The sequence below is a fragment of the Pholcus phalangioides genome, unplaced genomic scaffold (genome assembly GCF_987345545.1).
Source record: "Pholcus phalangioides strain wild (caught in Gottingen) unplaced genomic scaffold, Ppha-v1.0 ptg000017l_1, whole genome shotgun sequence".
NCBI lineage: Eukaryota > Metazoa > Arthropoda > Arachnida > Araneae > Pholcidae > Pholcus > Pholcus phalangioides.
In genome coordinates, this window is record NW_028301610.1 from 68,279,627 (window position 1) to 68,306,146 (window position 26,520).

The 26,520-nt window shown below is 34.7% G+C and overlaps 1 protein-coding gene and 1 long non-coding RNA gene across 5 annotated transcripts in view; one reads left to right on the forward strand and one right to left on the reverse strand.

The window, feature by feature from the left end:
• LOC149074679 (uncharacterized) overlaps nucleotides 1-26,520 on the forward strand; it is a 459,047-nt gene that overhangs the window by 64,499 nt on the left and 368,028 nt on the right. For all 4 annotated transcript variants that reach the window (XM_089247147.1, XM_089247149.1, XM_089247150.1 and 1 more), the window contains exons 10-11: nucleotides 7,733-7,803; nucleotides 19,835-20,006. In XM_089247147.1, coding sequence (XP_089103273.1) covers nucleotides 7,733-7,803; nucleotides 19,835-20,006 — 243 coding nt within the window. The remainder of the gene's footprint in view (nucleotides 1-7,732; nucleotides 7,804-19,834; nucleotides 20,007-26,520) is intronic.
• The window catches only part of LOC149074680 (uncharacterized), an 86,962-nt gene continuing 81,071 nt past the window's right edge, over nucleotides 20,630-26,520 (reverse strand). The window contains exon 3 of the long non-coding RNA XR_016194516.1: nucleotides 20,630-20,791. This is a non-coding gene — a long non-coding RNA (uncharacterized LOC149074680). The remainder of the gene's footprint in view (nucleotides 20,792-26,520) is intronic.

Consider the following 26,520-nt stretch of genomic DNA (forward strand, 5'->3'; position numbering starts at 1 on the left):
AAACTGACTACAAATTTCAACTTAAACATCAACATTCACATAGGATAATAGTTATCAACTATTAAAATTTTATCGGATCTGAAACTGTTATCCAAAATTCACTAATTTTTGTAATTACAATATAATCTTAGCTTCAACATTTTTCCACTGTTCTGTAATCAGCATCACCGCAGGATTTCTTGACTATGCTCAAATCCTGATTTATGGAAACAATTCTTGATCATCCATTACGAAACTTTTCCAAAATTTTTATTATCATTCTTGGGCAAAGATAAAAAGATTCAAATTCTGAATGGTAAACATTGATCCATAGGTTGAATGACATAATCAGTATCAAGCGATGTACATTCTCGATGTATTCCAGCTAAACAATGTTAAAATGGGTATTGAGTTATCAAAGAAAGAGTAAAAAAATACAGAATTTTCAAATTGTATTTTTTCTTTAAAGATTTGATATTTCACAGCTAGGTTGAGAATAGTTAAGTCTGACTTTTTGTAGAATTACTCGAAATTGATTCAATTTTGAAATTTGCTTGTATAGAGAATATTATTTTTTTCCCCTTAAACTATGAATTATTCAAAACATACAATAACTTTCACTTTCACTGGTAAGTGATGCAATGGCATCAACACATCGTCTTGTTCCAGCCACTGGTTGACGCCAACATGGCACCATGGTCAATGTGTTTTGTTATGGCACTAAAAAATGCTAGTGGGGTAGGAATAGCCTTGATTTTATATTCTGCAGTGACATTGTGCTTTTATTTCCAATGTGACAAATCTAATGCAGATCCAAAAATTTAAAAAACTTTTTAAAGGGTTAAATTAGATAACTCAAGGGGAGAGGTCTTAAACATTCAAATTATCCAAAATTCAAATTAACCACATTCTACTATCCATTCACAAAATTTATTTTGCTGACGGAATTTAATTTTTTTCGTCTTTCTGAAAAAATCCTCATCTTACCCATGTTAAATTCAACTCATTTTAAGTGATTTTGTCTTAATCAATTTTTTTATGAATCAGTTGATCGCATAAAGTGAGGGTATCTGTATTTTGTAACATTTCAAACCTATAAAACCTTTTTCAAACTATATAAAACCATGCAAAATTGCTTATCAAAGTATAAGCCAGTACCTAAGATTACCATTTAGTACTGACTTTATTAGCTAGTACTAGAGCTTTTCCTTGATGCATGTTAATACCAATGAAAATTTTTCTGAACATTGTTTTGCTTGAATATTAGTTGTTTTTTTTGTAAATACACACATTATTGAACATTTTTTTCTAACAATATCTTTGTTTTAAATCATTATTTTAAAATTAACTGAATCTACAGTATGTCTAATTTTAAAATGTTTTTCTTATTAGCCTGAAAACCTTTTTCCAATAATTTCATTGCAATCATCCATTGGCTTAAAATAACTTTCTTTTCATCATTTTTGTTTCCTTGTCTTATTAAATACTTTTCTCCAGGAATTGTTGATTAAATATACATAAACTCTTAACTTACATCGAATTTCACACTGTTGATAAATATATAAAGCACAAATATTTTAAATCAGATTAAACAATTTTTTTAAAGACAAAAACAAAAAATACATAATAAACAAAAAAGTATATATAAACCATCATAGTTCACAATGAAGAATACATCCATAAGAATTAGACAAGAATAAATTACTTTGGGATTCAACATTTAAAATCTGAAAATAATACTCATTCAGAAGCAGTTTCACATTCTTTTTAAATGAGTGTGTGTGTGTTTTTTTTTGGATTTTATTATCTTTGTACTAGATCGATTCCTTCCTGTTTAATTCAAGCACTTAATTCTTATAACCCACTCCAGCAATTATATTAAATTAGAAAAAAAAATTCTTAAATTTTATAAACATTATGGAATTATGACTGTTTCTTTCATACAAAGTCCACAACAGGCAAAAAGCCCAATGAGGTGGTTGAAAAAGATGCCCATGAAAACATGGTCCATACAGCAACCCAAAATAACAGCAATTGTCACGAGAAAACAAATATACACACAAATAAAACTAACATAACAAATGATTATGATAAAATATAATACACTGCCCATAAAACTTATGGCTTTCTTATCTAACTATGGATATTTTCTTGATTCATTCTAATATATTTATAATATATTTTTTTGAATGTGTGTTCGAATTCACGACCCTATTAGAGGAAATCTCTGTGACACCACAACCTAGAATTGTCTCTTACGAATCAGTACTGGTGTCCCCTTGTCAAAGCAATTGATTTTTCAGTGTATAAATAACTTAAATTCTATCCTATCCATCCCATTGAAAATTTCAATCACTTCAATCATATCCTGACACCTGCAATCTTCTAATGTAAACATTCAAAAAATCGAGTCGCTCTTCATAGCTCAAGCCCTGTGTACCAACAAGAGCATGCATATCTAGTCTCTGCACCGCTTTGACCTATTCTATATTCCTATGTAGGTATGGTTTCCAAAACCTTACAGCATACTCCAGACTAGGATGAACTAAGCCCCAAAAAATCAGAAGAATCAAGGGAGCGCAGAAATATGTTTTTTTAGAATAATACATTTTGTTTGCTATTTCCCTTGTAAACACCACATATCAGTGTTCAGACAACCTAAGCTGCTTATCAATGAGAATTCCCAAATTGCTGACTAGTTGCATCTAGAATAATATCACCATTTAACTCGTGAGTGAAACATGGGTTGGTTGAAACCAAATGAGTGACCATGCACTTGTCAATGCTAAAAGCTCTACCATCATGAATTGGGCCTCAAGAACTTAATACAAATATACAGATACAACGCCACAACAGGAAAATTGCCCAACGAGGTGGCTGACTTAAGAACATCATGGATTCCGAGCCATTTTTTGGAGGCCCTACCTACTACTGCTACACCACACATGCACCCCGCCCCCCCCCGCGGAACCCCCAACGAATCTGTACATGCGGGAATGTGCGTGTGCGTATAGTGAAACCTGACATGAAGTTTTTTGTTTCTCTGTAATGCTTGTTATGTGTAGTGCTGCCATCTGCCACCAGTTTTTCTAACTATGAGTGAAGTGTTATGATTGAATGATTTATCGTTGTAGGACTGTTGCCCTCTGTGGCGAGACTTTTTAACCGGGAGATCGACTCGCATTTGCGCCTTGAAGTTGGGAACCAAAGAAAACCAACTTCAGCCGACCACCACTGTGGAGTTCGAACCCGGATCCTCGCATCTTGAGTCCATCACTATAACCACTCGACCACCACAGCGGCAACTTACCAGTATACACAACCGCATGATAAAAATTTAATTATCCGACTCCATAAATATTACTACTACTCCAGTTCTGATATAATTTGAATGATTAATTTATCAAAAATGTAACTTCAGAACAAACTGGTTAGCAGAACATAATTGAAAAATTATATGACTTGAAACAGATGACAAGTATGCATTAAAATTAAAAGTAAAAAAAGAGTTGTGAATGTGAAGAGCGATTCTCTCTCTCAACTGCATTTTTATACTAAATTTACAGTGATAAGACATACAATATTCCCTGATAAGTCCAGAGGACGTTACATAAAAACTTCATGATTTCAGTACAAATTTATCTTTACAGCCAGACCTTATGACGTAGAGCATAGTTTCCCAAACTTTTTGTTTTATCGCCCCCTTCTTCAGAGAAATTTTTCTCTCATCGCCCCCCAACTCAAGCGAACCCATAGGATCCTATATTATACCCGTGGCTTCTATCGCCGACCTTTCTATCGCCCACTTTGGGAAACACTGACGTAGAGCTTAAATTGAGCAACAGTAGGATCTGAAATGATATAGGATCAAATTCTTCATCAAACATATAAGCAGGTTTTAATCTGTCTATTAAAATTGTTTTTACATCATTATTAATTTTAACTGTTATTAACTTTGAAACTTTGATTCACAAATCATCCCAAGGCTACACACCTTTAGTTGAACATTTTGGGACTTGACAGCTCATATTACACTGTACTATGTTAGGTAAAATCAAGTCAGCCCTATAAATACGTGTATTCTTATTCACATTATTTGGTAGCATATTATTAATGAACATAATTATAACTTAACCAATGGATAACACATTGTGGTGCTGTGTAATTGTCTAGTCCCAAAATGTTCTTCAACCAAAGCCTTGGGGGATTTGTGAATCAAAGTGTCACACTATTTGACTTGGCTCTACATCAGATATTACCAACTTTTACAAGTAAAGAATCTTGAGACTTGGTTTCATTTTTTTACCAGAAATGTTTTTGATGGGATTTCATTTCTTTTTTGTAACTACTGTAGTTCTCTTTTTTAAAGTTGCATGCTTTTGGACAGTTTCTTTAATTATATTTGGTACATTGTTTCACCATACGTAGTTAAGTACAGGAGTTGAAAGGATTTTTTACTATGGGTGACCACATGATCCTCATTTTAAAGGGTATTAGAGAGATTTTTCTGTCCTGACCTTACTTCTAAAAATATATCCAGGTTTTTCACCATAGCTCAATTGAATTGGTAATATTTACTAAAGTCGTGGACAAAGATAGTATGTATAACTTATTATAGTATGATAACTGTGACAAAAATTTATGTATGCTCATCTCATATTTTTGTTGTGCATTACACATACGTACATTTCAACATTTTACAGGCTGAATTCAGATTATCTTTCATTCTTTTTACCCTTTTGCAGGGCTCCCACTCTTTCTACTTCTACTTTTTGGTAAAATGTCCTACTTTTTTACCAATTCCTATAAACGAAATCTGTCTAATTCATTTTTATTAAGGTGGAAATCATCGTTATAATGCAGAATAATACAAATGTAGTAGATTGCAATTAATGATTCTGCCGAGGCAGATATTATATCGTTTTTCAGGTTCTTTGGGTGTGTATGTGGACCATTTGGTTTAACTTTTCTTTTGCTAATTTATTCTTTTTGCTAATTAATTTTCTTAGTTTGAAGGTTCAACAAAGTAGAGTAGTGATTAAAAAATTTAGCCTGGTAGAAAAATAATAATTTTGTATGATTTTGGTGATACCCAATAGCATAACCAAGTCATTTCTGTCATTTTGCTTTGGCTTGAGTCAACCTTACAGGATACTGGAATAGTGCTATTGGGGAAAAAATTAATTTAATAATTTTTCTTAAATTTTTTTTATTATTATTATGCTATGATTATGTTGTGTAAGAGGGTTACCCTCCCCCGTCCTCCTTTTTGTAATTTTTTGAGTGGGGGCCCTGCTTCTGATCCCCTTCTTTATGGATATTACCAGTGCTATCTTAATGTATAGCCTCACCTGGGCACCACAAGAGAAGAAGGGCCTCAAAAAAAAGCGAAATAGTTGAATTTTTCAAGAATTTTCCAGGTCGAGGGCCTCAGAAAAATCACTTGGCCGGGGGGGGGGGGCATGATGCTCTTAAGATGGCCCTGGATATCATTCGAGAAATTCATGCTGAAAAATATTTCCTGTATGTTTTTTTATTCATTTTTGTCCATGAAACAAAATTAGAATTAAAATTAAATCGTTTTTCATCCAAAATGGGTGACTTCAGGAAAATATATCAGTGATAATAGTGCTATAATAAATGAAATTTTTGTTTTCGAAATAAGCACCAAATTTATATATTGACACAACACTAAACTAACCCACTGTCGATATATGTAAAAACCATTTTTTTTCCAATCCTTGGAAAATTTTGAACAGTTTTTGAACTATAATTCACAATTTTGCAATCATTTGGCGACAATTGCTAATATCCCAAATTTTCCCATATTTCCGATCCTTTATCCTGAGAGGAATTTTCTGGATTTTTTAATTTTTTCTTTTGTATCCTAAACACTACCTTCATAGCCACTGAATTTTCATGTTTTTAGGGCTGCTAGAAGTGCCTAGGATTTTTGATGATCATTAGTCAATGCCAAAATAATGAAACAAAGTAAAAATTTCTCAAGAACTTACAATAATGAAAGCCAAAATGACTTACAAATGATGAGAGAGTGGCATTCAAAGGTTTAATTGAATTTGTAAAGTGCTCTCTGAATGGCATTTTCTTTTCAAGATAAATATTATACACATTATCAGTAAACCAGAGGGAATGAATAAATTTGCTTTTTACAAACAGGGTATGACGTCATGTAAAACAGAGGAAAGTTTTTCCATAAATTCTTCCCATTGACTTTCCACATCCACTGATTAAAACCAGTATTTGTAAATTACAGCTAATCTCTTTCTCTGAAAGCTCATAGTTGTTTCTTCGAAAACAAAGAGCCATTGTTTTAGAAAAATGTTTTAACCATGATACTGCTACAAACAAAGCTAACAACCTGATGGTCACACAGTTGTCTCAACTGTAACATGTTCAACAAGATCCTCAGAACTTATGAGAACTGAATATTTATTTACAAAATAACATGTCATGACATACATCATCGCTGCGCCAAAACTGCTGAAGCTGTAAATTTGAAATTTGGTCAGTAGTTTTATTTTATAATTTAAAGACTCACTAAGAAGGGGTTTTGTGAAATTTGACTTTTAACAAGTCAAGGGTTATATGGGGCAATCATAGCTGAGCAGAAACTGATTAAACTATAAATATGAAATTCAGTTAGCATTATACACTGGTGTAAGAAATTAAGAGAATTTGCAGACTTGGTCGATTATCTCTAAAACTACTGTACCGATTTTAATGAAATTTGATATGTACATACATTGATACAATACAAAACAAATAACCATTCAATAATTGTAATACACACGCATGATCTTGCGTAACACTCGTTGGAGTCGGGAGGTATGAAACAGCTGTTGCAGAATATACAAAAAAATGGGTTAATAGGGGGTATGGTCCCCTCTTACAGATATACAGGTCTCGCAGCGTGATTTCATACTTGAAATAAGGCAGTTTATTATTTCCTGTGGCTATTGGTCCCACTCGTTCAGCAACACTGTTTTCATTCCCTGGATGGTTCCTGGAGGGGGGTTGCGAGTTGCAATTGCCCTCCCCAGAGCGTCCCAGACATTTTCTATTGGGTTAAAGTCTGGAGATCTGGCTGGCCAATCCATCCGGCGAATATCCTCAAGCAGAAGAGCTCTATGTGGTCTCGCGTTATCGTCCATTAAAATGAACTCGGGGCCAACTGCACCCCCGAAAAGGCGAACATAGGGCTCCAAGACCTCATCCCTATACCTCACACCAGTCACAGTGCCTCTTTTAAAGACATGGCGAGGTGTGCGGCCATCCAACATGATGCCTGCCCAGACCATTAAACCTCCTCCATAATGGTCGATTTCGTGGACATTGGAGGGTAGGTAGCGGGTCCCTGGTTCTCTCCATATGAACGTACAGCGAGAATCGGTGCTTAGGCTGAACCGGGACTCATCAGTGAAAAAATTATAGAGCTCATTATTCTACCAAATAATTCTTTCTTTCTACAAAATAAACAATTAGTTAAAGTCCTGGTATTCAATAGTATGTGTGTGCCATGTATGCTTGAAATTGTTTTGTTACTGAATCGTGGACAGATCAGTACAAATCTCTCTGGTTACCAAAAAAGGTATTGGCTATTTAATTATTCATCCCCCTTAAAATTTTAATTTCTCCTTATTTGTGCATTTTCTGTTCATTTCAATAAGTTATGAATTTTAATTTCCCTTTATATCAATTACTTATTTTCAGCATTATGTTCTTTTACACTCAGGATTCTCAAATTTTCCAGTTTGTCGACCACAATAAAGTTGGATTTATTCAGACAATGAAGACTTTACATCAGTATGAACTATTTCAGTATTTTTTCTTTAATAAAAAAAGACTATAATTTTATTATAGCAGTTATATACAGGGTGATTACTTAATTCCCCTTGTTGTATTTTAATGGTGAATCATTGTTTCTAGAGCCATACTTCCAATTAAAAAATTATCCAAATGTGTAGAACTCATTCATGTCACTCAGGGTGGTACAGTTATTAAAATAAAAAACAATTATTTATATGAACACCCTGTTCTCAAACCCAGTAAAAACATTTTTCCCCTTGTCATGAGGTAAAAAATAATCCATGTTTATTAGTACAATATTCACAGAGATATTTGAATTCAAATAGTGAAGTTTAGAATGAACGGCATAAATAAGAGAAAGAAGTCTCAGTTTTTGCTGTTGTTCTAATTTTTCAATTAAAAAAAAATATCTTGGTTAATATTGCACTTAGAAACATGGAATGTTTTTTGTTGGCTTCAGGAGAGGGAGTGCAACAACTTTATAATTGATTTTTCGTGGATAGTGTCCGTATCAAAAAGTAATTTTTTATTTTGATAACTATACAACCCTTTGCAACATGACTGATGTATTCAAGTTCTACACGTTATTGAAATAATTTTTCTAATTGGTAGTATGGCATAACCCTGTATATGATCTTGCTTAATTTTGTTCATTCTGGTTTGTGTGAAAGTTGATTTTTGATAACCTATATTCTTGACTTTTTTTTCAAATTTTTCATATTTTAAATAAAGGTAGTAGATGCAAAGTTAGACATAAATACATTATTTCAGCTTTGATGAAAAACATTCAAATTTACCTGGTGATAAAACCCTAGTCATGTTAAAATTCATATGCATCGGCAAATTTATCAGTGTATCAAAATCACTTTTTATCAATAAACTCTATCAGGGTATCGATGGGATTGTTCGCAGATGACGTGAAGCTGATGGAGGTAGTTAAGAATCAAAGCAATAGGGAGTTGGTCTAGACCCACTTTAACAGGATTGCAGCATGGGAAAATGAATGGAGCATGCATTTTAGTGTTGAAAAGTGCATGGTCACTCACTTTGGTTCGAACAAACCACGGTTCACTTGCGAGTTGAATGGTGTCACTATCCCGGATGCAACTAGGGTGACCGATTTGGGAATTCTCATTGACAAGCTGCTTAGGTTTTCTGAACATTGTTCAGCAGTGGTCAAAAAAGCAAATAGCATGCTCGGTTTCATTTTATCTGAAAGTCATTCTTTTGCTTTTCCGAGACTTAGTTCTTCCTGGACTGGAGTATGCTGTAAGGTTTTGGAGACCATACGTATAGAGGGACATAAACTTGGTTGAAGGAGTGCAGAGAAGAGCTACACGTGTCCTTATATTGGCACACAGGGCTGTAGTTATAAAGAGAGACTTCATTTTTTGAATATGTTTACATTGGATGAACACAGGTGTCTGGGAGATATGATCAAAGTGTTCAAAATTTTCAACGGGATGGATAGGAGGGACCATGAATTATTTATATTTTTTATTGGGTTACTGTATTTTAGTAATAGGACATCAATATTTATTATTTAAACATGTTGGGGTAAATCGAGAAGCTATCCATTCTTAGAATAAGACAACCATAAGTATTCTTTATAGGCGTTGTATAATATTTTATCATGTGTATATATTGTTTATAATTTGTGTTAATTGCATTTTTAATTGGGTTGCTGTATTTTTAAAATATATGACAACCATATTTTTATGGGCATCTTTTTATCAGCCACCTCATTGGGCATTTAGTCTGTTGTGGCGTTGTATTTGTATGGGCATCTTTTTCTCAGCCACCTTCTTGGGTATTCTGCCTGTTGTGGCCTTGTATTTGTACATTGAAACCACATTAGTAAGCTTCCAATCCCATGGAATGATGCCCTGAGTAACAGGTCTCCTGTATATGTCTGCTCAACTGGCTCCAACAATTCATTAGCACATCCTCTAAGGAGCCTGTGGTGAATATCATCTAATCCTGATGCTTTGTTAGCGCATACATTTCTGAGAAGTTTCAGAACTTCCACTTAAATATTGTTGACAACTTTATCACTCCCATACTTTATATATTGCCTTCTCTATTGAAAACTGATGCAAAAAACCATTGAATGCACTACACATACTAACATTACTTGGACATCATCCTGGACTAACATCCCTGGACCCATCTATCGAGAGGGGTCCAGCTGTCTCCTTGTATCCATTATTGGCATACCTGAGAAATGATTTTGGATCAGTTATCTGCTAACCTAGATTTTACATCCGTTTTGCTATCCGTTATCACTTTCTTACACCCCTCTTTTTTAGGCAAATGATGAACAGGTCACTTGTTCCTTTTCTATATTCGCTGAATGCCCTTTTCTTTTAAAGATAAAGATTGTGCACGTTATTTGCAAACCAAAGGTGGTGGGATAAGCAAATGTGCTTTTCACTAACAAAGGGGAATGATGTCATTCAAAACATTAGATTTAATATGAAAGTAAGAAAAATACTGACTTTTCCTTTTTATTAGTTTAAGCTTCACCAAAATGCAGCAACCAGAAATATCATCAAACCATTTGCCTGTGTCTGTAAATGAATAAATCATATAGTGATGTAAGTACCATATATGCTGTGTATAGCTGAACCCCCACCTTCCCAACTTGACTATCAAAATGGCAGAAAATTAAAAACGTGTATATGGCAACCTAAATATATAGGCACATTTTTTTTTGTAAAAATTTGTTTCTAAGATAAAAACCTTATGAATGAAAAATAATTAAAACCTTCAAAATCATTTTACTCTTCTCATTTTTTTAGCCAACACTGTACATGATAGCAACAATGTTTTTCTATTAGAGCAGTGGCTGCACAAGCTTTATAGTTTGCAAACCATATATGCAAGGTAGCAGATGCTATTCGCAAGCCACAAATTTGTGTACTTATTGTGACGTGTAGATTGATAACAATTTTGGTATTTCTTCAAAGATTACTTTTTGTGCATGTCTTCGCAACTGCGTTGGACTTACTGTTCAGAAGTTGTGGGCTCCTACTTCACCGCTGTTGATAAATCCCAGGTTGAATTTTTTTCCTCAAAACCCAACTCTGTGGTGTTTGGTCAGAACATGATAACTCCAAAATCGTATTTTTGAGATACAAGCATTTCCATTGTCATTCAAAAATCAAAAATAAAGCATACACATAAATACAAATGAAAATATCATACATCAGAATGTTGTTTAGCTGTACGCATGTATTTGTGCATTTATCTCACTTCTAATTAGTTATAATTAGCAAGACTTACTACTAGATTAAAAAGCCATTTTTTTTAGATATGTTCTGATCAAACACTACAGTGCTGGCCCCTCTTATTTAGGAAGTAAAAATTAAAACAAAATTACTTGGTTTATACATAAGTGTACAAGGCAGCTTATTAGGTTTCATCGCCATCATTCTGTTCTTTCAAATCGATCATAACTCCAGTTCTTTTGCCATGGGCAATTTATTACCAAATGAGTTCCGCTGGAATTATGACTGTGTATCTAGTGTTGCGAGATTCTTCAGTGCTGTCATTTATATTTCAAATTGTGAGTGAAGTGTAATAATTGAATGTTTCAACCATTGTAGTTAAGATGTATGGATTTTTCTTAAACTTTTTATCAGTTAAAAGTTAGGATTCTTGAACCACAGAACTTAGTGAGCTTGAGCTTTAGGAGACACCCAGGGACATCTTGATGCATGAGCAATCTGAGCACGGACCAGGTTCTCCACAATAACAAGATTTGGCATCATGATTTATGATAAGTTTGTGAATTAATAGTTAGTGCTGTGTAGCGTATCATTTTGTCCAAGGTCCCATCCAGACAGCTTAGGGACATATGAGAAATATTTGAAATTTGTTTGGGTTTCATGTAACAGCCTTATAACCATTAAGGATTCCGTGAGTGCTATTACGTCCCAACGTAGTAGAATGAAATTACAAAACATCAGATTTGATCGTCTATAGCAGGGGTGGCTGTAGGTCACATTCATACAGTAGTTTTGTGTATCCTCTGACAAGATGAAACTACTGTGTATTTATATTTGTGATTGTTATTTAAATTATTGATTCCATTGGCAGACTTTCTGATTAATAAACTATGTCCATTCCTTGTTTCTGGTAACAAAAATAAATTGTTCTCGCATGTATAATATATCACCTTTCAATTTGTTCTTACCTTTATAATCTGTTACAACTTTTTTGAACACACAAAGTGCTCAAGATGTACAAATCTATTCCTTTTCTGTGTAAGTATTGTGATGGGGTGGCTTATTTCTATGTGCACCGGCCTGTTACATAATCAGTGATGTTGGTCTAGACCTGAAAAACTAATAGACCAATTTTGTTCATTGTTTATTTTAGCCCACAAAGGGTCATTGACAAGATATCTTGCCTAACTTTTGATGCCTTGTATTTTAGCAATAGTGAGATATCGAGCCTCCTTAAACCATCTTATTTCAGTAATGATGAGCCCAGCTATCTCTGTACATCAGGCTTTGCTCCCAAAAATGTTTACCCGGCCTATTAGATAAATTGCCACTGAGTGGATTCAGGTTTTGTTCAAAGTTTGATAGTAGAAGGGGGGAAGAGAGTTTTTCCCCTTCTTTTCATGGTAGGGCTCCTGGAAATCCAGGCTAATTCTCCATAATGCAAAGTGTGACATCAGTGTTATCATTAAAACCAATTTCTGTTCCTATGTTTTTTTTTTAACAATTAGAGGTCATTTTGAATGAAAAACTGGTTTTGCTGAACAAAGATGAAGGATGATAAGTTGTCTGCCTAGTATTAGTTCCCGTACTTCAGGGTAGTATAGGATTATGCATATAGTCAGGCCTGCAACCAGACAGTCAGCCAGAGCAACATGTATTTTGGCGCCCCTGTGTAATATGTAAAGGTTAGTTTAAAGATGAGTTTGGCGCCCTCTCTAGTCTAGGGCACCAGATCTGCCTGCTCCCCCTTTAGTTGCGGCCCTGAATATATTATAAATAATACTGCATAAAGAGCCAGGGTATTTCTTTTCCTCGGTTGGTTTATTATCGTTTTTCTCAGAGTTGGAGGAAAAACACTATCACCTGCACAAAATCTGAAAAAATATTCTTTTTGAATGAAGGGATGGCATTTTGCAATGGCAGAGATAGACATGAAAGGCTGGTGGCGGACTTGATGATGCCCAATTCATATAAAATGAGGGCATTCAGGGGGGCCAATGCCCCTCCATTCCTCTTCCCCCCCCCCTCCCATTTAAGCATCCCAACGAAGATAAAGGACAAAATTAAGCCCATAATTGTTTAGTTTGATGGGAAATCCAGCAGACACAAATTTCTGAAAGCAGCAAAAACAAAGAAATTGTTAGCGTCATCAATTGATAAGACTTAAATTGTTGCCCGTATATTTTAATTGTCACATACGTCCATATATGAAAAACTTTCATTATCACTGTAAACAATTCAAGCAACAGGAATTTCAATTACTGCTGAATCAGATGATAAGGTATTTTTGTGTCAATATGATGATTCCAGGATGTTCAGTATTACTCATGTAAATGATTTAAATAATGTCTAATTAATATTAATCCCAATCTAAACTACACTGACCTGAACACCTTGGATGAACTGAAAACATACCTCTCTACCAGTACACACAATTTAAATTTAAATAATACTAACTTCACATTTTCCTTAATGTTTTCCATATAAATATATACAGTGTTAGATCGAATTTTAATCAATTACTAACAACTTTAGGTACCAATATTCAAAACATACATATTTTAGTCCTTTCAGAAGTCTGGATTTTTGACAATGAAATAGACTTTTTCAATATTTCTGGATTCAAACTATTTCATTGTTGTAGACAGTATAATAATTCAGGTGGTATACTGGTATATGTTAACGATTTCCTAAGCTTAAAACATTTAACATCAATCACCCTGCACACAGCTGAGATTTGTATTGTTTCACCAATCTTTAAAGTTTACTATATTATCTGTTTATTGATCTCATTCATTTCTATCTACCGATTTCATTAACAAATTGAAAACTACTATTGATCGAATCAAATGTAAAAATGTTTTAATTATTGGTGATATCAATATTAACCTTCTTGACTTAAACTCTAATATTACTACTGAATACTTGAACTTATTGTGTAGTAAAGGATTCCAGCCATTTATCGAAGGCATAACTAGACCTCGATCGAATACATGTCTTGATCACATATTCATACAAAATTCATCTGATATTACTGATATATATTCTATTTTTTTCTCTGATTTGACAGATCATTATGCAATAATTTGTAAGCTATGTTTCAGTATTCCCACTTCAACTATCAGATCAAAAAACTAATCATCACTTTAAAAAACTTGATTATCGGATACTTCATATTTTTCTTCAAAATTACAATTTTTCATTCAATAATATTGACCCTTCTAATAATTTTGAAGAATTCTTACTTAAACTTGAAACAACAGAACACTATCACACTAGATATATTAATTGTAAAAGCAATAGATCGCAGCTGAATCCTTGGATTACTCATGAATTACACCTGACAAAAATTAAGCAAAAACTGTATTATAAAACACGAAAATTTCCATTCGATATCCCATTAAATATAGCCTATAAAAATGTTGGAAAACTGGTCAAATCCAAAATAAAATCTGCTAAACTTGAATATTTTTCCTACCAATTTTCAAAATGTAACACTCCCACAAAACGCTGAAGATTCATTGATGGTATAATTAATAAAACTGATAAAAACATTCCGTTTTTTTCCGATTCTGATCCTACTCTTTCTGATCCTTTTTTCTCTGGCCTAAAACTTTAATTCCTATTTTTTAATATTTCCCCACTCAATATCAACATAAATGATGATTTTAAGCCATACATGAAATCAAATTCACTCTCAATATACCTTTTTCCAACAACTGCTGATGAAATCTTGAGAATTATTAAAACATTAGTCACTTCTGGATCCTTTGCAGAAACAATCAATACCAAAAAGTCTTGAAAATTCTACCATATAATATTTTGAATGCTTCCTCAGATTTATATGTTGGCTAGTGGTAAATTTCTGAGGTCTTTAAAATCAGTTATCGTATCCCCCATTTATAAATCTGGAGATCCCTATGATTTTAACATTTTCAGACCAATCTCAGTTTTACCCTCTATCTCAAAAATATTTGAAACAATTATCAAATATAGAATTTTTTCTTGTCACATTTCAGTTTCTTTTCTAACAATCAATTTTGTTTCCTTCCTAATAAAAACAAACTGCTCTACTAACATTTACTAAATTTATTGCTGAAAATATTGATAAATCTAAAAAAACCATTGCAATATTTCTTGATATAAGAAAAACATTTGATATTGTGAATCATATATTACTCAATAAGTTGTCATATATCGGAATCAGAGATAATGCATTGAATCTAATTGCTTCTTATTTAACGCATAGAACACAATCAGTCAAAACCCACAATAGCCTTAGTGCCTCACGCCACAGTGCGTGAAATAAGGATGGCAGGGTCGTGTCTCCAGTGGTGTAGATGGTAGCATGCTTGCCTGGTATGCAAGAGGGCCTGGGTTCGTGTTTCGGCAGAGATAGGATGACTTTTCTTTCCGAGTTCACCTCAGCATAATATCCAGAAAATAAAAAAAAAGTTTCCTAGTTATTGGATCATTCAAAATCGTTTAGTAAGTTCTATGTGGAGTGCGTACATAAAGGATTAATTTTTTTCCACATAAATGAATTTTCAACATGGTTTCTTCTAACCCAAAGGAATGGCAGGCAATACTGAAAATAATATACATTTTTGATAAATTTTATTATTTGTCCTGTAATTAACTGTAATAAATCTACGGCTGACGAGTTGAATTGTGTTTCAAGGACCACAACTGCAGGGGGAATATGAGCAGTTGGGGTCTGGTGCTCCTGGTGCTGGACCAAAGATTTGACACTTTAATCTCTCCTTCAATGTTTTAAGGGAGAAACAAAATGCTGAACGCTGACCAAGCGTCTAGTTGCGGCCCTGTGTGTTTCATAAAGTGTGAAACGTTTATTTTTAATAGGCCATATCTACAAATTAACAGAATTGTGAAGAAGCTAGTGCATAGTTGAATAGGTAGAGTGAACATAAATATTTGAATCATTTCAGTTCTATGTTGTAGGTCAATGAAAATAGTTATTCAATATTATTTCCATTTACCAGGGCCATGGTGTGCTTTCTCGGGGCCCCGGGGCAGATGCCCGTGAGAAGCATATGATGAAATAGCATATCTTTGGCCAAGAGTGCAGAAAATCCTCTTATAACTGAGAGAAACGTATAAGTGAGAGATCACTGTATGTAGCTTATTGTTTTAAGGACTTTTCTATAAATATTGAAATTACCTCAAAAAGGAAAAACATTGATTTTTCTGTAGTTATAGGTAATTTTTTCTGTATAATTTTTTTTTATAAAATTACATTACTTCCAACAAAATTGCAGTATAGTATAAGTATACTTGCTTGATGAGCAAAGAAACTGATGAGATGCGGTGGACATCTTATCGGAGAGAAACTAAGGATAAATTTGACACTGTGTATATTCATAATAAAACTAAGTGAAATCTCGATTGGACGAACAAAAGTATCATAGTAGAGCTGTTATTGTTAAATTAAAGACTTTGACGTTGAATACCGACCACCAAAGCCGCAATTAGATGATTGATCAGCTGAGGCAAGCCAGCGCCACGTTTACTAGATACACCTTCTCTCCGCTATAGAAGGTATTGGGCAAGCACACATTTTATCACCCCCATTTAATGTTTAATGGCACATTAAAAGGTAAAATTTGCAACCCCCCCCCTTCTGGTCCAGGGCAAGAGACCTACTTGTTCCTCTTACCCCACTTATGGTCCCTGCGACCATAGACCACCGGAAACTTCCATACTATAAAATAATTTACTGCACAGCCCTTTTGTGTACTACATAGAAAGTAGCTTTGCTGCAACTTAATAACTTTCGAAAGGTAGATAGTGCAAAATACCAATGTTTATTAAACATGCTTGAAAGAACAAACTTTTGAAGAATTTAAAAATATATAGCAGGGGAATTTCGATGTGAAATATAAAAAAATATCTTAGTATACTGGTTTCAAATTCCATTAAACAATATCGTTATAGAGGGGATTTATTGTAGTGAAGGATATATCGCTGTACCGATAGTAGAACATTATACTAGACAATTCCAAACAAGATTTAAAAAATAACATTGTAGAGGCATTTATTATCGAGTGTTGTTGTAACGAGGTTTTACTGTACATATACAAACTTCATAGCGTACATAGGATTTTTTTTATCGAGGGAGAGAGCATTCGCTCAGCATTTTTTTTCCTACCCGATGGAGGTTTCGTTTTTTTTACTGCAAAAATATACCATAATCTCGGATTGGGGGGGGTGGGGGTCCAGCACTAGCATGTGGGGCCATGGGTGGAAACAAAAGATCCTCCATGAGAAAAAACTTCTAATGGTGGGGGAACATCTCTCTCCCAGTCTAATATGGGTTGAAGCAATCTACTTAATGCATCAGCATGATGTATGTTTTTACCATGGATCAAAACAAAATCACTTGCATGAAGCATGCCATTAATGGCCATCGTAACATGTGAGGTGAAATTATATCTTAAGTAGCTTTATCCCTATTAAATAATCCTAAGAGTGGCTGGTGATCCGTGACTAGAGTAAATGTATGACCATATAGAAAATGTGATTTCTTCCCAGTGTACACTCAGGACCGTCTTAAGAGCATTATGGGCCCTCGGGCCAAATGATTTTTCTGAGGTCCTACCAGGCAAATTCTCGAAGATCTCAACCAGATATCATTTTTGTGAGGCCCCTTTTCTCTTGAGGTGCCTGGGTAGCCCATGCCTTAAGATGGCGCTGCGTACACTATAGCCAATGTTTTTTTATCGATTTAGGCATAATTACTTTCAGCTGACGTCAAGGTTCTAAAAAAAAATTCAATAGGTGCCTCTCCACCATCGGGAAGTCTATGGTTTAATGCAGTACCTACCCCATGAGGGGATGCATTACAGGTCAGCACACAATGTGTAGAGATTCGTTCTAACTGGACTGGGGGGAGGGGGTATATTTCGATAAAAAATTAACCTCTTCAACGTTTGGAAGGCTTTTGTAAGCTCTTCTGCTCATCACAGTGAATTCTTGGTTAAAAGTTGATGCAACGGCTCAGCTATCGTTGCCTTATCTTTCAAAAAGTTGACAGAAATTTATAAGGCCCAAGAAAGCTTGCAACTGTTGCTTATCTTTTGGAATAGGGGCCACATGGATTCCCTCGACTTTGAACTTGGGTGGGTGTATACCTTTGGAATTAACTTTGAATCCCAAGATATTCGACTTATCTCACTCCAAAAAGACATTTTTCCTTCTTTACGTAGGCACCTGCACCTATAAATCTGCTTAGAACCTGATTAGCATAGCCTAAGCGTACTGCTATAATGTCTATAGATTCTGCTCTTATAAGCACATCATTGAAGTAGGGCACCACCCCTTCTAAATCTGAGTAATTGCTTAATGATGCTCTGAAACAGACTTGGGGCTATATGTTCACTCTGAACTGCAGCGATAATGGTTTGGGCTTCAGCAAATTCCCTGTCCACTCTAAGTTGCAAGTATGCCTGTACAAGGACTATCTTAGCATAGTAGCCTCTGCCTTTCAAGTTTGATCTCAAACTATTGACTGCCAGAATGGGATATGGAAAAGGGATCATGGCTTTATTGAAGGTTATTTTATAATCACTACATAATCAAACTTGTTTGTTTGGCTTAATACAGGCAGGGACAATCTGGGCAGTTCATTGTGGATTGTCAATGCCCCCTTCGTCAAGCAAACCCTTTACTGCCTTTTCAATTTTAAGCCTCTGAGACAAAGGCACATTTCTTGCTTTACAGTGAACTGGAGGTACTTTAGGATGAATGGGAAGTCTGACTTCAGGTCCATAATAAGAACCCAATTCCATTTTCAAAAACTTCTGGGAATTACTTTAAAACCTCACTAAGATTGCCTGTAGAAGCATTAACTCCAGTTAATGAAATGTCTAGTGGGTCAAACCAAGAACATCCCAAAATATTGGTGAAATTTGAATTAGCTATCAACAATTCCAGATGGTGAATAATTTTTAAATTTAACATTAACAATGCATTTACCCTTTAGAAAAAATTTTTTCTTCTTAAAATTTTTACAATCAGTCGGATGTATTGATAAGTTTAGGACTTCTTAATCCAAAAATTTGCCTGTAGGAGTCATACGAAATGATTGAATGCGATCTGGAATCTACCTCCATGCACACACTGTGAGCTTCGAGCTAAATGATTACATTCTGCTTTGAAGAATTAATTTATGAACAGAGTTCAAACAGTAATCGTCATTGCTCAGAGAAGCAGAAACCGCTGCGATGTGCAATCTTTGTTTTTCCTGCTTTTTTCATGTTTGCACTTGTTGAATATGACCCTTCATTCCACATGCCCTACAGATCAAATTCTTATATCTGCAAACTTTGAGGCAAGAAAAAAAAAGTGTACAAAACATTAAAAAAAAATGAAATCACAGTCATGCATGCTCTGAAACAATGAGTGGTGGTCATTAATTAAGACATCTACCAGTAAGTTCGAAATTTAAAATATAGAAAAAATGGAAAGAGAAATAGATACCTCACCTAATGTGCTAGGGCAATTCTGAATTTTTTTCCTCAAATTGCTGCAGTAACTGACATTTAAATAACTTTATGTACACATGCAAAGCTTATGCATTTAAGGGTTAGGGTTTTTTCATTCATTTTAGATACATTATAGTTTTGTGTTGTTTATTCCATTCGATTTTCATATGTCCCTAGTGTCTGAGCTAAGTTAGTACATGAGAAATTGTTAATATGAAGTTTTACTGTTTTTGCTAATGAGATTATGTAATCTTCGTTTTTCGAACAGTCTAAAAATTTCAGTTTTTTTTACAGAATGCTAGAAAAAGGTAAAAACTTGATTACAACACAATTTTCAAAAATGGAGTTGAACACTGAAAACTGGTCACTTGCAGATGATGTCAGACCGTACACATCTTCCGCCACATCTGTTCCTAACATTTGTCTATCAAAGAAACCGTCGTTAGAAAAAGAAGTGATTGATGCTGTAAGTATTTTTCTATCGTATTTTGTCAAAAAAGAAAATTGCTGAAAGAGCCATTTTTTGCATAGTTTTTGTCCCATATATTTGTGAATGAAATTGATATAAACTGCAAGAATTTGATAGATTCAGCTTTTCAGACATGGAAAATATATCTTATCTCAGTCCAGTTGCAAAATGTATCTAGTTTTCCTTTGGAAAGCCGGCGATTGTCAGAGAATTAGGAAATATTTTTTTTTATTCAGCATTTCTTCCCTCTTTTTTTTTCAATCAAATAGTCAAAAAAATGTTGTCAGACAAGAACAAATATGACGCAAAAGAGTATAAGAAAAAGGAATGTGTGAGAATCTTGTGCAGTAGAAGTGAAACTTACTTCTGTTAAGTCTAAGGCTGTCATTACGCTATCAAGGTTTTATATAAGTTGTTTTATAAAACTTGAAAAATGCAACCAATAAATGTATCTGATACATTAGAGTGAATATAACCAATAGGCTTATTGGTTGTTTTTCAAGTTTTGTGAAAGATATTTCATCAAACTTTCATAAAATTTTACAAATGCAATGATCCGTTTAGAGTTTTAGATAGAGAGCTGAAAATATCAAGTAATTTAGAATAATCTCACCCAATCTGCCACAGACTGACTAAAATAGAACTGGACGTCTATTTCATCACTGGAACCACCTTCCCATGGTACCACTGTCACACACAGATCAAAGTCCAAGCATAATGCCTTTGCATTGACATGTTGAGAACCATTAGTGAAGGCGCCATTGAATCTGTCAGCAATTGGCCTAGGAGAAGACCAGTAGAGAAGTTAGGTTGCAGTCATCATCAGCCGAGGAGAAGCTCAATCACAATGGAGGCGTTAGAGGGAAGTTCAACAGAGTAAATATGTCATTTCATTTATCTCAGCTTAAGATGAAGAGGCAGCCTCCATCTATAGCATAAGGCTTCTGCACAGAGCTTGTGATGCCACTGAAGAAGTTCAACTCACCTATAGCCATTGGAAGCAGGCAGACGCATGCACTATCTCTGTTTTTTGTTGTATATCCAATGGATATAGGTGAAATGACCTTCAGTGATGTGAAGAACTTCATGCAGAGGCCTTGTGCTATAGTTTTTGTTGACCAGGGTGAAAACTACCCATGCATTATAACATCCAGAGGATCGACAAGCGCTACATTATATCTTTACTGACTTTCAAATCATGTCAACTGCAAGAGAATCCAAGTTGTAGTGAAATGTGATTGCACACTGCTGGTATATAATAGGAAATTCACCTTCATATGTAACCACAGGAACCAATCAGCTTTGAGACTCTGTGGCACTAAAATTAGCATAATATTTTGACACACAAAATCTAATTTGCATGCATTTATGTAATAAAACAGTATTGCATGATCATGATAATCGGAATCTGGCAACAATACATTGAAGTCTTGACAACACTGATCAGCTGCAATCTGCGGCATGCAATCGTGCGGATCAATCCTGGTTGGCATGACAAGGTAAGTACGTTTATACTAAAAATGATTGGACAAGAACCCTTCTGCCGGGCTCTATGTGTATGTTACATTCACAGGACAAAAAAAAAAAAAAAAAAAAAAAAATGCAACGAAAGTTCTCAATTTTTTCAATGGAAATACATCAGTACTTCATTATCTCTTGCTTCAAACTCTACATCTAGAAAATTTTCAATTAGATCTAAACTTAGATCTCATTTTTTGGATTGCAAAAATCACAATATCATGATACAGGCAATTATCATTTAAGTTTTACTTTGTCATGTTCAACTCATAGAATGTAAATTTCAAATAGGTACATGTAGTATACAAATTTCAAATAGGTACATGTAGTATACAAATTTCAAATAGGTACATGTAGTATACAAATTTCAAATAGGTACATGTAGTATACAAATTTCAAATAATACATTTGCCAGTAAATATTTCACATAATACTTTGAAGAGTTTTAAACATAGCCCCTTGCATGCAGGGGGAAGGCGAACTGACAGAATGTAATCATTGTTCAGTTTACGTTACATTTTCACTAGAGAACCACATAAAAAACCATGCCCTGAGAGACCATGGGTCCAGCGTAGGATGTAGGTAGCCATGTTAATAGGCAAATAAATATTTTTCAGCATCACCAAGTAGGCGTACTCCTCCCACATCCTGAAGCCGGATCCCTAGGCTGAAATCTTTGGTAAGGACCCAGTTCAAAACTGGGCACCCCCAATGGCATATTTACAAGGAGGCTATAGCACAGTGCGACAATTTCAGAGGGGCTGCCAATTTAAGGAATGAGTAGTCAAGGGGAGAAGGGTGGCAAAACCATAAATCTCCGCTTCTGCCAAGAGATCAAGGAACTGTGTCTGTGAGCAACCAAAAGAGTGTGAAACTCAAACATGTGAGTTACTCAACACTGTTACTCAAACATGTGAGTTACTCAACACTGTTACTCAAACATGTGAGTTACTCAACACTGTTACTCAAACATGTGAGTTACTCAACACTGTTACTCAAACATGTGAGTTACTCAACACTGTTACTCAAACATGTGAGTTACTCAACACTGTTACTCAAACATGTGAGTTACTCAACACTGTTACTCAAACATGTGAGTTACTCAACACTGTTACTCAAACATGTGAGTTACTCAACACTGTTACTCAAACATGTGAGTTACTCAACACTGTTACTCAAACATGTGAGTTACTCAACACTGTTACTCAAACATGTGAGTTACTCAAAAATGTGAGTAAATTGTTATTCCGATCATAACAATTTCACATCGCGGAAATCCGAATTTGTTTTGGTTGTCAAAGCTTTTTTCACCCTTTCAACTCTATTTGTCACCCCTTCTAGAGCGGCGCCCAATATGGCCACACGGTCCGCCCCTGCATTGGGGGACGAGGGGCATGCTCTTAACAATAGTCAAAGGAAGAAGTTTGTATTAGGAGCATGCTCATTTTACATAATTTCTGTGAGGATACCAATTATATATAAATGTCCTACCTTTCCAAAACATGTTGTTGGAGAGAATGAAATATTTGCACCCTCTCTCCTTGTTTTTCGCACTCCCTCTCGTGCATTGCTGGGATTGTGCATTACTCCTTCACGTATTGCTAGGATGTTGCTTAACATTGTATCGCCAACAGAACTATCAATTATGAGTGATGAATGGGTTGCACCACAATGCAAAGAATTATAAAAAGTGAAATCAGCTCAGAGAATAGATATTGGGCAGACATATTAAACCTTTGTAACCTTGAAAGCAGCAGAAAGTTCACAATTTTGCCAGTTTTGGTGAAGGCTTTTTTATCTTTAGCACATGGTAATGCAGACAGTGAAAGAGACTTCAATGTCTGTTTGAACAGCGAAAAATCTGTCCATCCAATGCTTTAAAAGAATAAGACACAAAATCGAGGGCATGAAAAATTCGAAAAAAATTGTCATTTAGATGTTGAACTTCTGAAAGCGACTCTTGATTCGTATAGAAAATATTGTAAAAGGCTTCAGGCTGAGAAAAACAGCAGAAATTTTTTCTTTAATTTATTAACATGCTATTATGTTGAGAAATTGTTTAAGTAAATAAGGTATTTATATTTTTCTCATTTTTTGCATTTCACTTTTAAATTTAATCATTTCTTTAAATTCTGAGAGAAGCTAACTTTTTTCACAGAAACCCTTATTATATTCTACATGCACCTTTTTTTTTGCCATATCAGGATTGGTGTTCAAGCAGCAGAAATTCTTGCTGCCTAGGTTTTCAGTATGCATGGTGCTTAATTTGAAAAGAGTCTAATAATTTTTATTCGTTTTTTTTCTTTTCGTTTATTCGTTTTATTCGTCAATTTTCCATGAAAAGCTTTTTTCACCCTTTGAACTCCATTTAGCACCTCTTCTAAAGCAGCACGCAATATGGCCGCAAGTTCCGCCCCTGCATTGGTGGGGGAGGGGCATGCTCTTAACAATAGTCAAAGGAAGGAGTTTATACTAGGAGCATGCTCATTTTTTGTGTACATAACTTCTGTGAGATACCAATTATATATAAATGTCCTACCTTTCCAAAACATGTTGTTGGAGAGAATGAAATATTTGCACCCTCTCTTGGTTTTCGCACTCCCTCTCGTGCATTGCTGGGATTGTGCATTACTCCCTCACATATTGTGGGATGTTGCTTAACATTGTGTCACCAACAGCACTATGAATTATGTGTGATGAATGGGTTGCACTACAATACAAAGAATTACAAGAAGTGAAATCAGTTCAGAGAATAGATATTGGGCAGACATATTAAATCTTTGTAACCTTGAAAGCAGCCCAAAGTTCAAAATTTTGCCAGTTTTGTTGAAGGCTTTTTTATTTTTAGCACTTGGTAACGCAGACAGTGAAAGAGAGTTCATTGTTAACACAAAAGTCTGGTTGAACACTGAAAAATCTGCCCATCCAATGCTTTAATGGAATAAGGCACACAAAATCTTGTGTTCAAGGGCATGAAAAATGTGTAAAAAATTGTCATTGAGATGCTGAACTTCTGGAAGTGACTGGTGATTCGTATTGAAAATATTGTAACAGGCTTCAGGCTGAGAAAACTGTGTTCTATTCAAGGGTTCATTTATTTTCATTGTCTAATAGTAGGAAAAGCTTGCAAATAAACTCATTAACACTGAGAATTTAACGTATGTAATTCTGCACATGTAATAAATCTAAAACAAATATACAATTGATCCTGCTTATACATATATATATGTTACCGGCATAGTATGAAATCCAGGCATTCTATACAATGCCTGATCGTTTCAGGCAGAGTATAGAATAAACGGAAGTGGTTACAGATGAAGAATTTCATACTTTGTTTAGTCATTCTATAGAATGCCTAAACACAATCCAGGCAAAGTATGAAATTCTTCATCTGTAAAACAAACATTGACAAAATTTTCATTATATAAGCAGCAGGATGCCAAATGTGCCAAATAAAATAAGAGATTCTAGTTGAATTATAAATTTTAATAGATTTATGATGAAAATGATAAGTTCTTTTCTCTAAAAAAGTTTCCTTTTTGCTGTGGTGAGAAAGGATCTCTTGAGGGACGGTATAAAATATTACAATTTCGTCAAATTAAAATTTCATAGAATTTTCGTCATTTTTTTCCGGAAACGTTTCCCTTTGGCTCTCGTGAAAATCTGTTGAGGGGCGGTATAAAATATTACAATTTCGCAAATTCAAATTTCACAGAATTTTCGTCATTTCTTTCTGGAAACATGCATTGGCCAGCGACGACTTTGTCTTGGTTGTGTATAATCGCACCATTTGATCCACGATGTTGACTCCATATTTAGTTTCGTTATTGTTGGCAACTGTTTCTGGGGTCTTTTTACGTTTTCATTGAAAGTTATATCAGTATGGAGTGAACTCTGAACTAGAACAATTTTAATCTTTTTCCCCTGATAACATGTCAGCGTGATATCAGTTCCAGTTTTGAATATTATCGACGAGTATAGATCCGGTGTTTCTTCTTTTAAAGGTACCTCACGATGATCTTTTCGAAGGGTCCCAACCAAGCTTGTCGATTTCTACTTAAAAAATGCACATAATCTGAGTGATGCAAAATAATTATCTGTTGTTTTGTTTCGACCCTTCCTATATAAGGTTCGACTAATTGAATTACATGTTCATAGACAACTTGATTTGCTGGTCTGGTGTTATCTGCTCCAGTGTAATCCAAACAGATTTTCTATCCGTTTAGAATATATTTGGAATCAACGCAGTCAAGAAGCCAGAATTTTATCGCAAATTTATCTGACTTACTTGGGATATGGGCTGTGTAAATGGACATCTTGCTTTTGAGGGTAAAAGTTGTTTGTCCACAGTTAGATTGGGCCTAGGTTTGTAGCAAGTCGCACTGTATTTTATGAATGAATTTTATAGTGAAGATGCAAGAGCAAATTGGTCAGTTTTTAATCTTTCAGACCTTTTAGATTTCAGATCGAATCGCATGAATTTCAAAATTTTTTTGAAACTATCTCTTGTCATTGTTTGAGAAAAAATGGGGACGACCACAATTAATTCAGGAGAAAGTTTTTCGCACCATATAGACCTCTTGCGTACATAATGGATATCGTTGCATCCAGTTCAAGCAAAGAAACTGACCAAAACGTTTCATTTAGACGACGATGGGCTTCAGCTTCTTTACATTTCTGTATGTTGCATCATTTTATCCTCTGAAAATAAGGTGTCACGAATTCAGAACACTTTCATTTATGTTTTTTTTATGCATAAAATGTGGGGCCTTGATTTTCTCTCCGCATATTTGGCGATCCTCGACGCACAGAGTTATAATAGTATATAATTATATCTTTAGTCTATGCCTCAACGTCCTAAAATTGAGGAAGATCCTATGATTTTCCATATGCTCCTATCTGCTGCTGCTGATCGTTTCTGTGGCTTCAACGAGGTATAACGTAATTTTTCTCACGATTTTACGTTTCTTTTTTCTCAATGCTGTTCTAGTTT